Source organism: Zonotrichia albicollis, chromosome 3 (assembly GCF_047830755.1).
Source record: "Zonotrichia albicollis isolate bZonAlb1 chromosome 3, bZonAlb1.hap1, whole genome shotgun sequence".
Taxonomy (NCBI): Eukaryota; Metazoa; Chordata; class Aves; order Passeriformes; family Passerellidae; genus Zonotrichia; species Zonotrichia albicollis.
The window spans coordinates 72730445-72749042 of record NC_133821.1 but is presented as its reverse complement, the minus strand read 5'-3'; the positions used below and the strand labels follow the sequence as shown (position 1 = coordinate 72749042).

The window sequence follows — 18598 nt, the reverse complement described above, 5'->3', positions numbered from 1 at the left end:
TTACCCTTATTTCAACTTACAGTGCACCACAGAAGTGGATAAAATTAGTCTTTAAATTCACCTCTTTTCTCACAGAAAGAGAGAGCTAAATGTTTACTGGTTTGAGGTTCAGCAGTGATGGCCCCAAACTTGGCCTCTTTTTAGCCACTGAAATGTATGGAAATGTGTTTTCACAGAACCCACACGATCTGGAAACAAAAGTGACAAAATAACGTCACTGAAATTGCCTGTGTTAAAAAAAAAAAAAACAAAACAAAACAAAAAACCAAAAAAACCAAAAAAACAAATAAAAAGGAAAATGTAAAGACTGTTTTCCTGAAGAAGTCAGACCTGGATGGTACTATTTTAATTGCTGAAGTGTCCTTGTTTTAATCATCGGTCCCAGATGATGCCATTAGTTCCAAGACACAGCTCAGCATTGCTGGAAACCTCGGAAGATGTTGTGCTGCAGCTGAAGTTCACAAAATGAACTAATGTGTTTAAAAACTGCAATTGCTAAAAAGTGGAAAAATATGACATTCTTGAAACATTATTTGAAAACAAGGCAACTGCTTGTAGAAAATGGATTATAAACTCCTGCAGATTTTGAACAGATAAAATATGAAAATCTGCCTGTAAGGCATGGAATTGCCTTTTTTATAAAGCTGCATGAGCATGAAAAAATTAGCAATTTCAATAATACTTTCCAATAATTAATTTAAAATACATTTTTCATTATTCTTTTGCTTATTTAAATATTTCATAATATTATAACTGAACATTATGGATTCTATTAGAAACAGAAAACAGTCATGTTCAAAATCAGACATATACCGAGACTGCAGTTTTCTAAATCACTGTAATCTAATCATTAATCCCAATGGTTAATACAGACCAAAAAATTGAAACAGATGTGATTTTAAAAATAATTTATTTAATTTATAAAATTATTCTTGTCCATTGAAATGTATAATGTACAGAGCTACAATTTTTTTATTTTTCTACAATATTTGAGTATTAAAATTAAGCTACTAAAATCATATTTACAGAAATATTTATTCATAAAAAGCCTAAAATGTAAATTGAAGGAGAAATCTGAAATACGGAATTTCATGTTTGTTCAGTAAATCATAACCTATAATTTACATACATTTAATTTACTACATGTACATTTGACTTCTGTTATCAATTGCTTGAAGTAACCATTTAAATTTTTTAATGCCTAAGAAGTTAGGAAATCTGGTAAATATGTAGATTTGAGCCAGCACTTTAAATTACTATTTTCTGTGGCTAAAAACAAAACCAAAACCCCCCCTAGTCCACTAGAAATATAAAACCATCAGAACCAAAACTCTAACAGTATTACACTTAATAGTACATTTCATTATTCAGTCATTCTCTACATAGCAAGCACATGACTAAAAGATACAGTTACTAGTCTTGGGTCTCAGTATCTGTTGTTTTATGCAGGTCACTGCACAGTTTCAAATTTGTGTGGTGTGTTTTAATAGTTTTAGACTTACAGTAGAGGCACCTTTGCAACTCTTACAGTTTGTAAAATGTTTGCCCACACCAGTTTCCCACCAACAGTGAGATACTAAGGCCCAGCTCCCAGCCCACGTAAGGTCCAGTGGAACTCCTGATCTATCCCAGCTGTAGATTTGCATCTGTTGACATGCTGAGTTATTGCTGATGCAAGTTTCTGTGTGTATATTATCAGCATTACAGTATATGACCCTATCTAGCTCCTGAGTCAGAGCCATTCAGTTAACCGAAAAAACCCCAAATGTTTACTTGTAGCACTGCTGCTGAGCCATTAACTGGGACTATTATTAAACTGTACTGCACAGAAAAGTCCTGCGTGTTAGTGTGCTTATTCTTTCACAGAAAAAAAGTTAAGACCCTGACTGCAAGATCAACATTGCTGTTGACGATTAATGGCAAGTGACAGTCAAAACTGAAAGAAGAAAGCATCATTTTCAAATATGTGACGCAGTATGAAGAACCGGCAAATCTTAATTCTCTCCTGCTGTCAGATATCATATTTCTTTCTATCTGGACTACATTTTGCGCATATTGTAGAATTAACTAAAATACTAAATCATACAGGCTTAAGAACATACTTCAACAAAACTGATTCATATCTGGGTGCTGGTATTTTGAACATATTAAGCTGATATATTTATCTTATCAACATTTAAATTTGCAAGCATCCCATAGGCCAAAGAAAACAAAAAACCCTAATAAATATGCTGAAAAACCCCATACCTCAGTATGAAATCCTGACCCCTTCTCCAACTAAGTACACACCGTCCAAATACACTGAGAATGCCAAGCTACAGGGGCCCCTCTGTGGGGAAACCCGTATTTCAGTCAGCAGCATCCGTCAGCTACAGCAGGAGTGCAGGGACAGATGCTGGAGGAAGGATGACACGTAAAAGTGTCACGACTTCAGAACCACTGTGTGTTTCTGTGTACAAATAAGTCAATGCCATACTAAAGCAGGATTTTGTCCAGATTTACGTGCAGAACACAACTATCATTCTAGACGCATTTCCGCGTAAGATAATGGTGTTAATTAGGGCCCCGGTCCTGCAGTCTTGCTCCATCTCCCAGCGAGGTCACACAGTCTAAGTGGGGCAAAAGCGGGCTGCACATCTCCCTTCTGCGGCAAGGAAACACCAGCACACTGGGCCACGATGGCCAACTTAAAGCCCCGCGCCGAGGCTTGCCGAGGCAGCGCCGTGCCGGTGCTTCCCCCTGCCCCGTGCCGCGTTCCCGGCGCTTCGGGAAATTCCCCCATGCTGCAGCGACGCTCGAGGGCTCGGCAACGGCACTCGGGAACTGCCCGCGCCCTTTCCCGTCCTTGTCACTAAACACGCCCGGGTGGAGGTGTGGGTAACTGGTTACAGCCAGGCCTACAGCCAGCCCTCGGCTCGCTCACGAGGGAAGCGGACCCACACGGAGGGGAGCGGCCGCGGGGGTGGCCACCGGGACCCGACCGTCCCTCGAGCACCTGCTCGGGGAGCGCCCTTCCCCGCTCGTGCGCCACCTGGGCGGCGGGGCCGGGCTCGGCGGGGCCGGTGGGGCCGGCGGGGCGCTCTCCCCGCAGCCTCTGGGCCGCTCGGGAAGCGCGGCTGGGACTCCTCGGCGCGCGGGCCCCGGGGAAGCTCCGGGGCCGGGAGCGGCAGGGGCGGGGCGCTGGCGCGGGGGCGGTGCCGGTGCCGCGCGCGGCTGTTGGGAAGTTGCGTCACGGCGGGCGCGCGGGGTTGCGCGAGGGCGGCGGATTCGAACGGCGGAGGGAGCGAGGGCGGCGGGAGGAGGAGGAAGGAAAGCGGGAGGAGGAAGATGAAGCGCACGGCGCCCCGCAGCACTTTGCGGAAAATTATAAAGAAGCACAAGCCGCAGTTACGCCTGGCGGCGAACGCCGACCTGCTGGTGAGGAAGGAGAGGGGCGGGGGAGAGGCGAGGCGAGGCTGCCCCGGGGAGCCCGGGAGAGCTCCTGCCTTTGGCCATGGCTGCAGCCGCAGCTGCGGCGGGGGCAGCCGGCCCTAAACTGGGACGCTTATTCCCTAAATGTTGCGGCCTGTGCGCCCTGTGTGTGACGGGATACCCAGTTACTATCAATGGTGCTTCCGCTGGGACCCGCGGGCAAGGGGAGGCAAAGCTTGGAGGGACAGACAGAGGTCTGAGAGAAAATACGGGTGAGCAGAGATTGCCGCTCCCGCTTTGCTGGTGGCTGCTGTATTGTAGCTCTTTACAGCGATCTTGTTCCCAGCGATTCAAGGGACGGGCTCGTGTATGGCTTTTGTGTCACTCCATGTACACACTGATGTTCATAGAGTTTGTTGTAGACACAGCGAGAAATAGCAATTTGGGTTATCTGGCTGCTAGATGCAGGTATTTGTGTTGATCAGTTCGGTGTACAGGTATTCAGCTGAGCTGTGATCAATGAGCTGCTAAGCTGCTCTTGAGTGCTGATATGTTTTTAGCAGGCCATCTAGGTAGACTCTGCCCTAAACTGTGAGATGACAAGTCTTGTTAGGAACCCAGTAAGGCTGGGGTTCTGATCACGGCTTAAAAACGCCTGCCAAAAAAGGGGGGATAAAAGAGCCAAGTTTGCAAAAACAGGCCAATAAAGCTGAATTGTGTCTGACCTGCTCTAAGGAGTTTGCGGCACAGGTAGGGTTTATCTCACCAAGAAATTATTTGTCTACAGGAAGGAAATCTGACCTCAAGAGAGCTTGTGGTAGTTGCCGTATAAAAAAAATGCATAGAAAAGATACTCTTGGAAAGAACTTAGTCGACTTAACTTGCTGGACTGTGATATCCTCTTGTTTACAAATGCATGTGGCTCTCAGAGCATTAAAAGCATTAGCACTAGTATGCTGTATACTATGTATGGGCTCTGACTTAAATGGTAAGTCAGCGTTTCACGTGTGTATAAAAGTTGTGTCTTGCAGCATCTTGAAGGTTGCTGTCCGGATATATGAAGCTAAATGTAAACATACAAAATTAAAATAAGTAATATGAGATTAAAGTGAATGAAAATGGCCATTACTTCAGAGTATTTAGATTTGAATGCAAACATTAAATATTTTTCTAATGGAGTGAAGCTAATAAAAATATGATCTCTTCCTGATGTTTTTGCTGCATTTAGATTTTTTATGGACTAAGGACCTGGCCCCTTGCTACTCATGCTCAGACCTACTCAAAGCTTACTCTGTGGAATGCAGTAGGTCAACTAATTGAATACACACAATCACACTTTTAAATTTAATCCTTGGTAACAGTTGGTCTTTGTTTCCACAGTAATGAAAATTTGGTTTCAAAGTAGTGTGGCTGTCTGAAAAGGGGGAAGTGGGACATCCCTCCAAATCTTGGCCTTTGATTCCCATCTCTTCCTGGTCCTGGCACTAAAGTTCTCTGAGCTGCAAAGACAGTCAGTGAATTGAATGCACTGAAACTTATAAACAACAGCAAACAGATCCAGCTTAAAATATGGCTGTGAAAATGTTCATTGCAGCACAAAGGATGAGATCAGAATAAATTTTAATAATGTAATGTAAACTTAGATTATCTCTTCTGGTGATGTCAAATTACGCAGCCTTTTATGTTACAAGGCTTGGCTTTTTTATTTTACCTTTAAACAAGAATGTCCAGGTGTGGTGGTTGTCCATGATGTTCTTCAACTAGGCTTGTGTCTGACAGCTCTTTAGATCTTTATTTCCATGGCTAAATAATCAACACAGCTGAAATTATGCCTCTTTTAGGAAAAACAAAAAAAGGATTGGTGAGTTTATTGTGTAGTAAGACAAGTGACAAATTTTGAGAGTGGGTTTTCTGGTGCCTGTGTTATTCTCTGCAAACCCTGTAAGAGTGATTAGATTGCATATATCAGAAATTTATATAGTAGTTGTCTTAACAAGGTGGAGCTGTATATCTTTTGAGCAGAGAGCTTATTTCTTCTCAAGGGAAGTATGAGAAACGTGCTAGTTCAGTTTCTGGGCTATCTTCCAGAATGATCCATGCTTTATGTCTGAATCTATTGCAGTATATGCCCATTTCAGTAAAGGGGTCTGCCTGCCTTAAGAGAAAATAAGACTTTCTTTTTTTCCCAACTTTCAGTGATTATTTACTCTGTAAACCAATGTCTTCTTACATGATCGTAACAAGTTTGAAAGGCATAAGAATTCAGATAATTTTTGTTGAATACTTGGATGAGGTTTCTTCTTCACTTCTGATCAAGTCTCTTCACAAAATCTGAAGCTTTGTCAGAACCTGTTTCCTAAGTGTTCACATCTATCTCTTTGCACAGTGTAGCTATCAAATTTCATTAAACTTTCCCAGGAAGATGTTTTGTTTTGTTTTGGTTTTTTTTTAAGGAGTATGATAATATCTCCGGGTGAAGAGATGCAAATAGTGGTTTAGGTTTTTTTCAAGGCTCTTTTTGAAAATAAGAGGTAATGATTTTAGTACTGAAGTTCAGATATTTCCTGATGGTCAGAGAAGAAAATATATTGCAATTACAGAAGAAAAGCAGGATCTTAGCTGCTTATTTTGTGCTAGAACAGCACATGTGTGTTTCCATTGCAGGAAAAGCATGAGATATTGCGCTGAATGGCCTTTTTAAAATTTCTTATCACCATAGAATAATTAATAATTGTGCATTGAAGCTGAAATATCAATCTTAAGAATTGTTTTGAAGTTACAGCAGTAAAACAAAATTACAGTGGTTGTCCCTGCTATTCCTCAGTTCTGTCGAACAGGTGTGTGGAAGTTGCTGTGTAAACAGTGCTGTGAATTTTTTACGTATGTTCTTAAAATTTTGCATTTTTTCTTTTCTGGAAAATAAACATTCAGTTTTGTAAGGTGATTTTCATGACTAGTTAGTTCAAAACAGTCTTTAAATTTTATGCAGAAGGACAAAAATTTAATATGCAGTAAAGCAATGTCCTTAAACAAATATGGTATTGCTTAGTTGCCAGTAAGTGTCCTAGTCATTCTGCCTTTCACTAACCCTTCTCAACTGCCTTGAATAACCTGGAATATTTATTAACCTGTGTGCTCTGTTGTGGAATGCTCCGATTTTAGTTATGTGACTGTTTAAAGCTATTGGAGTACAGAGGAAGCTTCTCCACATGCAGCAATTCACTTTGAGAATAGGAAAATAAAGGTACAGTGATTCTGAGAGAAGATGCAGTTTTAAAAGGCAATTTTAAAATTAATACTTTTGCCTTTAGATATCTCAGAAGGGCATGCAAGTATGGAAGCTTTTGTTCCATCTTTCACTTCTCCTTCAGGTTGTTTCCTGAAATCTAATCTCCGTGTTGATAAGTTTAATAATGAGAATTCTAATGTTGAACATTATTTTAGTGCCACTGCTTGATTCTGCTGGAAATAATTTCTGTGTGAATATTTAAAGACCGATTGTAAAACAGCTTTTATGTTTTGTGAAATAAATCTGCAAGCACATCTGCTTTTTGTGTAGTAGATGCTTCCAAATGATGTCAAATATTATGTAAATTTATCTATTGCTTCATTTAGTTCAGGATATTTTAAAAAACTACCTAAACTGCTTGTCATAGGAACCGAGTTCTTGTGACAGGAACATGTAACAGATTCTTTGTGCTGCAAACCCACTGCCAAAATATTTTTCTTAAACCCTTAATTTGTAACTTTCCATATTACATTGTTCCAGGTTTACAGATAAGGTACAGCGGAATAAATGCATCACCTTATTCATATAAAGAAAACTTTCATCTACTTCAGTAATATTTTTTCTAGCTCTTGATTGCAAAAGTCTATTTCTACACTTTATGTAGCAGAGGTAATGTTGTTTGAAAGCTTAATTTACAAAAGGTGCAATTATCAATTTTTCAGGTTGGGTTATTTAAATAATTCACACAGTGCCTGTATAATGCTAGGGGTTTGTCTTATAGGCCCCTGATTAATTACTACACAAGTGTGCTCTTGGCTGGCAGTTTAAGTCCAGGCTACAGCAGTTCCTTCCTTGCCTGCTGCAATTTTTCCTGCTTTTGTATTAGCAAAACAGCATTCCATATGGAAAGGAACATTGCCAACACGTTCTTTTAATGTAAAAAAGCTAAGTGATGAGCTGGGGAAAAAATGGATGCAACCTCCTGACACTGGAGAATTCCAAGTTCTGGAGAAATTAACGTCAATGTCGCTTTACACTGGAAAGGGGCAGAAGTCCTTGAACTTGTCCGTAGTCCATTTGGTGATAAGGCAGGAATGAATTTGCTGTTCATAAAAGTCTGGCCGTTGTAGTCACTGAAAACTAACTATATTTACTAGTAAGCAGAAAGTCTCCTTATTATGTGATATTTGTGTTTACCTTTTATTATTAAAAACTGCTAATAAAAATCAGATGGATTCCTCTTAGATCAGTTGTGGTTTGCATGATCATTTCTGAAGCACTTTTATTATTTAAGTATACTAAATTTAAACTCTGTTTACAAGAGTCTTGCATGAAGGGAATGTCTTGGAAATTTACTGAGGCTTGTACTGAGTGATAATTTTTTTTTCTGAGAACACCTTTCAGGAATTTGGAAGCAGTATAATATGCAAATTTTCTATTGCAAACAATGAATCTTTAAAAAAGCAAACTGTGTTTAAACAACTTGAATTATTTTTTTTTCTTCTCTATTTTAAAGGTTCATTTGAGTTTCTTATTGTTTCTCCATCGGCTAGCAGAAGAAGCCAGGACAAATGCTTTTGAGAACAAAAGTAAAATAATAAAACCTGAGCACACCATATCTGCAGCAAAGGTATTAACACACTTCTAATATTTTTCATTTTTGTATAATATATTATGACAGCATATACAAAAGCTTTCTCTGTTGAAGTTGATATTTGATTTATAATCCAAAACCTATAGACACTTAATATTCTTTGTCCATCATTGGCATAATTTACTGTCACCAAGAAAACAAATTAACTCTCCTTGTGCTATTAAATATAACCCGATTTTTCTTGATTATTCCCTGTTTAAAGTCATAATTTCAATATATGAGTAAGTCTGCAAAATGCTCTACCAGCAGGCCTTTGTGGCCTGAAAGGCAGTCCATAGTTGGAGGATCCTTATTTCAGCTGATACTACATACATACTACAAGGAAGCATGCTATCTTAACTTCAGTGATATAAGTGAAGCTTTATGGAGCAGGTGAGAAATAGTTCAGAGAGGTTCAAATACCTTTCTTAGCGCTTCAGTTCTTACCTGCTTAGTCTGAAGTAAGTTCATAGTGGGTTCTGGCAGCGTTGTGTGGATACAAGAACAAACAGACACTTTGTGTGATGTCTGATGTATTTGGTAAGGAGAATTAGACTGTGGATTGTTATATGGGTAGTTCAGCATAACAAAAATTGCTGTATGAATGAATATCTGTGAAGAAGGAATTCGCTGCATTGCAGAGTATGGTGAGTTTTGTTTACATGCAAAAGAAGGGAAAAGGGAAGGTGTTATGCAGCTTTGTCTCCTAGAAAGAATTATTGTCAAAATATGACTGAAATCCTTTTTTTATTCTGTAGCTCATTTCACTCCGTCGGATATGTCTGCTTTACTTTGTTGTCATGAAGGAATTCAGTCTCTTTATCTCTTTAACCTCCTTCTCCTGCTGAGCAAATTGGGAGGACAAAACTTCATGTTACCTGATATTTTGGTCCTGTGGCTTCTGTTTATCTTCACTATTTTTTTCCCTTCTGCTGAAAGGTTTAGTTTTATACTTTTCTATTACTATAGTGACAGAAACATATACAGGATATGTAAGGTAGCCAAGTGAATGTTGCAGTTGGAGTCTTAGACATTTATGGTTTCTTTTTAACTGCAATCTTAACACTTTTTGAACATTTTTGTGCTCCATTTATTTTTTTAAGGTGGGAAGAAAGGAAAAACTGCGTGTATTTTAATAATTTTAACACTTAAATAGTCCCACTTGGGCTTTGAAGTTCATTTTTCAATTTAAACTCCAAACCAAAAAATGTCCTTCCAAAGGTCTGTGTGCTCTTAATACAGAAGGAAGTGAGGCACTGCAAACAAAAATTGAGCATAAGAACTGTGTTATTACAAACCTTTTTTTTTCTTTTGGTCTAGGCCTAACAGAGTAAGAACTTTAAGGAATCTACTGATGGCTCAAGAGTACTGTTGCCATTTCTCACCTTTAATTTTCAAAATAAGCCTTTTATTTTACAGAATTCTTGCTTATGAATGTTCTTTCTTTAAAAAAAAAAACTGGAATTTGAAATCTTTCTGTGTACTTTTGCTTTATTTCTAATGTTTTCCTTTGGGTATTACCCTTTGCAACATAGCTCTTGGAAACAGATTAGCTAGATGAACCTTTTGGTCTCTGTCTTCTGCCTGAATTGTATTGATAAATATACTTTTTTCTTTTCTTTGCAGGTTATTTTAAAGAAAAGCAGAGGCTAGAAAACAAACCACTGGAATTTTAAAACACATTTTTCAATTTTTTCTGACTAACTTGAGTTATACTGTGATCCAGCTTCAGCATTTGTGGAACTATGTAGTTTGTTGACATCTATCTCCTGACTATCTTGCTGTTTCTTTAAAAAGAAATTTAAAAAAGATCTTAGAATGTATGTTTTCATACACTTAATGCATAATTTAATTTATGTATGTCACTTTTCACTGAAGACTTTTGAAGTACTTAATTTCATAATGATGGAGTAATGCTTGTACCATAGATAGCCTTTGGGTACAATATGGCATTTATTATTAAAAGTGTGAAACTTCTTAAGGGGAACAGTTCTTAAAAAATTACATAACACTAAATTTAGGTTTCACTAAATCTAGTGTAGATTGTGCAGTTCAGAGCTGATTTACTAGCTAAACAAAATTATGGCTTTCAAAACCATCACTGTACAAACAAGTGTATTAAATACCATGTCTTCAGTTTATTTATAAATGTCTTGATAATTTTTAAAATTACTTTGAAAAGCAGGTTGAAACTTGTGTGTTCTGGGGAAAGAATACATAGTTGGTATTTTAAATCATGGTTTGAACTGTTAAGCTGACCTGTTTGATGTGGTACATGAGGCAACTTGGTGGTCTGTAATTGAGTTGGTGTGGACAGATACACAGGTTATGGAAAAGGAAAGATCTGGCAGAGCTGATGTTTTCAAAGTTAGATCTTGTAAAAATAACAAAGATAAGTTGGCATGAGTGCCAGGCTATTTCCTTTTCTCTTTTGTGTGTCATGCTAACTTGTCAAAAGTCTGGAAATATACATTATATAAAAATGTCATCTTAAATTAAGGTTATACTCTGTTCCTATTCTGATATTTGTAATAGTTTACTGAACACTTCGCTTAATAAATATATCAATAAAGTTATAGATAATGTTACTGTTCGAGCTGATAATGCAGTGTTGTGAAATATATGGTAGCTGATCCTTAATATGCACAGTGAACTGTTCTTAAAATAAAGACTCTTTTCAAATGTTATGTATTGAGTAGTCTAATTTTGTTTGACACCTTAACAAATATATTCTAGAAACTCAGCAAAAAATTACATTTTAGAAATTTTTGTAGTCTAAAGAAACTGTTGCAATGCCAGTACTTATAATTTCATATCATGTCCATGTTCTTTTTAAAATGCTGTGTAACCTTTGAAAAGCCATCCTCTTCCAATATGCAGAGAGGAAGGAAGCATCACTCTCCTGCTTTACTTGATGCACAGAGCTTAGTGCATTTGGCTTCTTGTAAGGGTTGACTAGATTCTTTATTCTGCTTTTTCTTCTTTTACTCCCTTGGAATCTACAAAGAAGGCCAAGAACATACACATGTAGAGGATATGTGGATTTAATAATCTGAAGTGCATTCTCAGGAATAAGGAAGATCTGACTAGGTATTTATATTTTTATTTGTAATTACTGTCTTTGATTTAACAATTTTATTGCAACACTTGATTTTCCTTAGAAATGTTTTTTTATTTTCCCTGAAATATTTTCTTAGAGTCTTATATAATCACATACCTTCCTCATTGTACAATTGTTTGAGTGCTATAGCTTCTTTTGGAACTTGATTTGATATGCACTTTAACTTTTTCATTTTTGATTTTTCTAGGAGCAAGGTCCACTCTGAGCTTAGTGGAATATTATCATTCTCATGTAGTAGATTGATAATTGGTCAGCTACCACTGGGTGTGGGAGGCAAAGAAGGGTTAAAACCAACCACCAGTGTACTTTAAAAATATTTTGTACAGTGGGTCTGGCGTGTATTCATGGGTAAGAAGCTGCCTCTTTTTAATAGGAGAGGGACTTTGATAGTACATTGTGAATGTTTTGTAATAGCTGGAGCAGGCAGGTGTTAAGATGACCTGGGTAGCTTGACAGATATTCAAGTTTCTCTCCTAAACTTCAAATAAATACTTACTTGAAATTAATGGGGCCGATGAAGTGGGCTTAAGCTTTTAGAAACATAAAATGCTATTGTGTTTTTCTTAGTATTGTCTTTAATGTTCACTATAAGGTTAATTGTATTTCTGTTTGGCAGCTCTTCTGTTCTCCTTCATCTATATACCTAGGGTCTCCATGCAGTATTCCTTGCTGGATTTTTGAAATTAAAATTTACAGCACTCTTGTCCAAGTACCCGTGAACACTTACAATTAATATAAACTTGGAGGCTATAGTGATAGTTTATTCCTGTGTTGTGTCTCTGTCTAATGGCAAAGTATCAAAGCAGGTAGCTCTATAAACTTTTTTTTTAAACTAGATCTGTAGTAGAAGATCTAATGAAGTTGTGTTATTTGAATTCCATTGTTGATCCTTTTCCATTAGGAGGAAAAAGGCAAGAATTTTTGAGGGAAGAGTCATGGTGATGCTCAGCTGTTTTCATGAAACCTTGCGAAATTTACAGTTCTGAAACAATTGATCAATATTGAATTTCCTCTGGTTTTAAGCATATGCTTGAAGAGCTTTTTGGAAAGAGAGGTGCTCTGTCAATACAATTAAAACTCCTCATTTCCTCAGAAGGTAGGACGGATGTCCTAAAAATTTAGAAGCACAATCAGACATCCATTTTTTCTATTCTATCTGCTTTGCAGCTTTCACCATGTTCTGTTTTACATCCTACCCTGCCCTTTCACTCTGACCATCAATGAAAAGGGGTACAGTAATGAAGAAATAGAATTTGGTAGAAGTACTTCTTGTAGCCCTTATCTTGGTTTTCAGCTTTTGATGTGGCTAGTGTTAGACCCTGGGCCAGGGTAGTATCATAATGGATTAAGCTGCAAAAGAAGAAGGAAATTGTTTATTGATCAGCAGATGACTGTGATGGAAGAGAGTGGTGATGCTGCTGGTTTTACTTCACTTATAGAGTGACTGGTGAGAGTGCATCTGCATCTGAGTGTCTTCTGGTGGGGAATATGCCCTATTCCAGCTCACACTCACCGCATGCATTCATGCATTCTGTGCTTTGATTTTGTGGAGCATGTAAGTTTAACATTTTCTGAGTGGTATAAATCATGTGATTATTATATTTAAAACTTGTAAAAAGTGTGAATATTAAGAATGGTATGTCAGTGAAGGTTAGATGTATGGACCTGATCCCTAATGGTGTCAATGAATAAATGAACTGGTATGCTTTGATGGGTCAGGACCCAATAATCACTGTTCTATTTGAATGTAAAGTTGTATCTGTTATTTTGAATCAGAAAATCAACACAGGTGCTAGAGAACACATTCACACTTTGGAGTTTCATTGTGATTTTATGTGGAGAAGTGAGTGACTACTGAAAAAGAATCTAAAGTTTCATAATAAAAATAGTTTGTATTTTCTGGTTATAGTCATACAGTAAAAGAAAAATAAATCCAGAAATATGTATACTGTAATAGAAAAATTCTTTTTCTAGCCATAAGGTGGGGATAGAGCAAAAATTCTCTTTTTTGCCTGTGGTAACTTTCCATTAGAGCAAGTATTCTGATTATTCCTACTCAAAAGTATGCTACAGATTGTGACACTTTCTGATCTTTTTTGAAGACTACCAAGCCTACTCTGCTGACATATGTAGGGCAAGTAATGTTTAAAAGAAAAAAATACCATTCGCATCCAAAACAGGATGTTCTCCTGATCTGTGCTGAGAGGGTGAAAGATATGAAGGGTCTTGAAGATTTTTCTTTATTTAAAGCTTACTCTTTCAGTATCATGTAGTTTTCTTAATTAGAGGTCTATAGTTATTCGTACAACATAGACTCGGTTTTAGAAATGGGTATATTCTATGTGCAGTGTTATGAAGGAAATTCTTGTACAAGACATTACTTATTTAGCAGCCTTAGCCATGAAGCATACAGCTTGTACTGGCTGACGTGCTGACTCGGCATTCCATTAGTCTTTATCAGTTTAGAGCAACTAAGGCCGTGTATTTAGAAGGTGACTTGCATTTCAAATAAAAATGCTGATTACATTAAATCAAAATCCTTTTTGCACAGCTGTGAGGTATGTGTCAAATTCAAGTTCATTAGAATGTTTCAAAGCAATATGTGTAGTTGTTTTCAGTTCCATATGTGCATTTTATACCATGTATATGTATTGGCATATAGATTCCTTCATATATTTTAATGGTACTTTATGGTAATGTAGCTGCTGTGATAGCTTACTTAGATATGATAAAAGAGGGTAGTAGAACAAATTTCTTACATGTTTGAGTAGATTCAGTTCTAGGCTGAGAAGATGCTGACAGCATTTCTGTTGTGCTAAATACAGAATTGCAAATTTTTGAAAAACCTGAAGAGTCTTCCCACCTGAGAGTTCATCGTTCTGCAGACATAATCAGTTGGAATTCATTCATTTACTGTTTGGTGAACAATGTTGGGGGTTTGTCAGTTTCTTTGCAATCCACATTCATCAAATTTACATGGGCTTCGATACATAATATTCTCCTGTGGGCTGGGTTATTAATGTTATCCTGACCAAACTGCTGAAAGATCTTTTCAGGTCATTTGATACCTGTAAGATCAAGTTTCTTACTGAGGAGGTCACTTTCCTGGGGGAATGATTTCAGGGCATGGAGAAATGGTGGAGTGTAGAAAAACACCTAAAGACCCCTAAAGTAATTTCTGGTTTAAAAAACCCCGAGTGTAGACACAACCTTACTACCCGATAATAACGTGACTGCAGCAGTTAAATAAAAGCAAGAACACTTCCTCCATCAATGGTTTGCTCAACCTTCTGGCACTAGGTCAGACTCTACAGAAAGACTCCTATATTGTTTCCTGAGCATGTAGAAAACACAGAAAGGTATGTTGGCAATAGGGAGATCCTAGGACAGATCCTACATCAAAATTTATAAAGGGCAAATACTTCCAAATAAATGCAGTCAGGGATAGAGTTGGATTAGCTGGAGTTTCCAGTCCACTATATTGGATTGAAATTGGTGTAATTGTATTGTTGCTTACCTCTAAAATTGACCGCCTAATGTGAATTGATTTCATTTGTTCAACTTCAGTAGGTAAGTGTGCACGCAGATTATATTATATAACAAGTAATTTTTTATGAATTGCTGCAAGTTTTATAAACAAACCAAATAAGGAAAACATTTAAGTAAGAAGTCAGCTAGTTTTTAAAATTCTATTGCATGTCTGAAATCTTAGTACAAGTAAGCCTCTAGCTATAGCTGTTGAAGCTGTTTTTTATGTAGTAAAAGCTTAAGTTACTCGTGATGGTGGGTTACATACAAATGTTTAAATTCTTTAGATGATTTTTGCTCTTCAGAGAAAATTATGTATGCTTCCAAAATTGGTCAACTGTTTGAATATTACTGATTCCTGAAGATTGGCTGGAATTAAAAGTGAAGTGAAAGACAGCAATTAAAAAAACCACAACCAAATAATTACAACAAAAAAACCCCAGGAAGCAGTCAAGAAAGGGGAAGGATAAGCTCATGACATAGTTAAGGTTAGCCAGATAATTTCTTCTTAGTTTCATCATTTGTGTTTCACGTTGAAGTTTAACTGTGGGCTCACGCATTTTCCAGATTTAAAAGGTTGGGTCTCAGTAACGGAGGGCAGTAGCTTTCATGCAGCCTAAGTAACAATATTCTTCTAAAATGTTTTCCAATAAAGATATGAGATATCTTACTAAATTGCCACCAGAATTCCACACAGTATTTAACTTTGATGATACTTTACCTGTACTCTATTATGGAAGTTTTCCCCACAAATTCATATGGAGTAAACCTTGAAAATTCAGATCAGAATTGGACAAAATGTCATCTTCCTTTGTTTTTTATTTTCCTTGTTACCCTTTCCATTTCTGGATAAGACTGGAGAGCCATAGTGAAGGTTTATTTTAGGGCAGTGGCAACACATAAAAGTTCAGCATTTAAAAGTACTGCCAAAAGGATGGATTAACTTTCAATCCTTTTTGAAGGCAGATTAGTATTCACAAAATGAATGACATGGGTAAGGTTGGGAGGGATCACAGTGGGTCATTGCTCCAACTTCCCTGCTCAAGCAGGGTCATGTTGGAGAACATGGCACAGGATTGTGTCTGATGGTTCTTGAATGTGTCCAGTGGGGGAGACTCCACAACCTTGGGCAGCCTGTTCCTGTGCTCTGTCACCTGCAATGACCTGCACAGATATTTCTGTATATGTGTAGTATGAGCACAAACATTGTGAGACTGTGAAAGTAGATCTATGGTTTAATGATAGTTCTTGTTGACTGCCGTTTTTGAAGTTAAGCCTCAACAAAATAGGTAGTAGCTTACTGGCTTGAGAAGTTGTTAATTTTACTGTAACTTTCTATCTGTGAACACCAAGAAATTTTGTTAATGCTATTATTCATGCCACTGTACCTTCTGTTGAACTTTTCTTTTTTGCTTAACATCTAGCTGGCAGTGCAGATATAGCCAAGAGTTGGAGGAATATGCAATATTAAAAACACAAGACAAGTGCAAGCACAGCAGTTTTACTTTGGCAAGTTATTTTCATGAACCTAGCATCTTTTACAAGGTTTTCCTGGAAATAAAAAGAAAACACCTTTCCAAATAATTTTTACTTGGGTAGAATGGATGCTTAATTACACTAAACTTCTCCAAAAAAATGCTCATGTATTTAACTGAATTGTACCTTGGATATTTCTGCTAATGTGTTTTATTCTTCTTGCTTGCCCACTTGTGCTCAAAGAGAGGATGGGATATGCTGCATACTCCTTTCTTCTAAGGAAGACTCTTATAATGGCTTACTTTGTTTTCCCTGAAGTTCCTGATGAAGCAGGAAGCCATACACCTCTAGATCAATGTCTTAAAAATTATCAAGAAGGTATTTTGTGTCTACTACCTGTAGTATAAAACATTTGTTCTGAAGTGTGAAGTCTGCCTCTGTACATACTGAATACTATGCACATAAATTTTAAATCTCTTTATAAAGCTTGGTATTTTTTGGTTCAGAAATTCTAGGTATTTTCTAGTATATAAGACCCAGATGGAGCTCAGACTTGGGGCTCTTTTATTTTCTGAAGAACTCATCAATGTAAAATATCTCTCTCTTTGAGAATGGAGAGGATTTTTCGTAGGTTATTTTACATTTTTGTCCATTTGGTTTTGGTTTTATTTTGTTTGGGGTTTTTTTGTTTTGTTTTGTTTTTCTAACTACATGGGCTGCTAGATTTAAAGTTTTTTTGCTAAATATTTGATATCATATTTCTTTATTCAAGCACGAAAATTCAATTATGCCTCACCTCCCAGAGGAGTCCTCCAGTTTCCATAACATTCCTAATATTCTTAATTTTGAAGACTAAGCAGAGTTTCTTCCCAGTATTTTCTATTGCTCTTTTTCCAACCCTGAAGTTCAATGCTAAAGAGAAGGAGAGGAGAGGGTGGTTGTGATGCTGCAGAGCATTTATACTGGAACATAAGCAAGAATGCCAACAAGTAGCAGACTTTAAACTGAGAAAAGTGTATGTGAAGGAAATTATCTTCCTTACCAAACTTACCTGATTCTTTGGGAGGACAATTCACAAGATGAACCTTTGTTAGCAATGCTGCTGCCTTTGCGTAAAACTTGGGTAAATATTCCATCCTCCTTCAAATACAGCTTTATTTTTTCCCTCCTTATTAGAAATAAAGAAGAAAGGATCAGATCCAATGTAAACATAGACAATTTATTATATAGTGTGTTCATTATTGATTTAAAACTAGTTTGTTTAATAGTTTTAATATTTTTCCTCTGAGGAATATATGCTCTTTTGGGAAAACTTCTAAAAATTAGAAGCTGGATGTTTAAAGCTGTACCAAAACTGGGACTTTATAAATTGTACTAATGCTAATATCTTTGTTAAAAAAAAAATAACAATGTGAAGTTATGACACAAAGGAGCAAACCACTACTAATCATAGAGAAACACTTTTGAAATATCAGCTTTTTCATGTTTTCTCTTGTAAATTCCATGTAAAATTCCATTATGATGTCCGTTAAAAAGATTATATGTAGTATTTTTAAGCTTAGTAAGTTTACTCTTGTCTGCATCCCTCTTGAAATGTGGATCATGTTTGAGACATAATTTGTGTAACAAAATATCTTTATTTCTGAGTTAATTTAATTTTTACATGCTTGTCTTACAGAGGAAGTCTACTTTTAATAAAATTCATGTGTTTAGAGCCATAATTTTTGCATTCAGCATAAATTATTTTTATTTTGTTACTGTTTGATGTGAAGTCTACATTTTCTATGAGTAAACTTAGCAGTTCAGTATGGATTTCATCTTTCTCTATCAGTACCACCATGTTTCTAGTCACTGTATTGAAAATGCCTCTTTAGAAGTTAATATAATGTTTGAGCAAAGCTATGAGTGTAGTTTCAATGCAAGATGCACTGACCATCTTTTTTTACCTAGGCTTCATATATTGTCCTTGTAACCTCAAAGAAAAAGACATTTTCCTCCATTCTTGTGGTTTCCCATTTAAATGGAGCCTGTCACCACATGAAACACTTTCCTGACCTTTAGCATTGTCAGAACATGAAACAGAGGAGGAGGATATCCTACGGTGTATAGTACATTAAGGGGATTACTTCATCAGCTTGAAAAGTCCGTAACTAATCTACACCAGAGACATGTAAGCTCTTGGAGCAGGACATTCTTGAGA

The 18598-nt window shown here is 37.0% G+C and overlaps 1 protein-coding gene across 2 annotated transcripts; it reads left to right on the top strand.

The window, feature by feature from the left end:
• The first annotated feature begins 473 nt into the window (after positions 1–473).
• Positions 474–10953, top strand: CENPW (centromere protein W). Of its 2 annotated transcripts, XM_005487744.2 has the most exons (4): positions 474–502; positions 3321–3417; positions 8157–8270; positions 9900–10953. In XM_005487744.2, the coding sequence occupies exons 1-4, from the start codon at positions 474–476 to the stop codon at positions 9924–9926; spliced, it is 267 nt and encodes an 88-aa protein (XP_005487801.1). In that variant the 3' UTR covers positions 9927–10953. The 2 variants fall into 2 exon arrangements, with proteins under 2 accessions (XP_005487801.1, XP_005487802.1); XM_005487745.4 differs by lacking the exon at positions 474–502 and having other exon boundaries at positions 3222–3417; positions 9900–10948.
• Positions 10954–18598: the final 7645 nt, after the last annotated feature.

Coding starts and splice junctions, on each gene's coding strand:
- CENPW (XM_005487744.2), top strand. CDS start 474: ATGTGTTTAAAAACTGCAATTGCTAAAAA. Junction 3,418..8,156: donor CGGCGAACGCCGACCTGCTG/GTGAGGAAGGAG, acceptor TCTATTTTAAAG/GTTCATTTGAGTTTCTTATT. Junction 8,271..9,899: donor ACACCATATCTGCAGCAAAG/GTATTAACACAC, acceptor TTTTCTTTGCAG/GTTATTTTAAAGAAAAGCAG.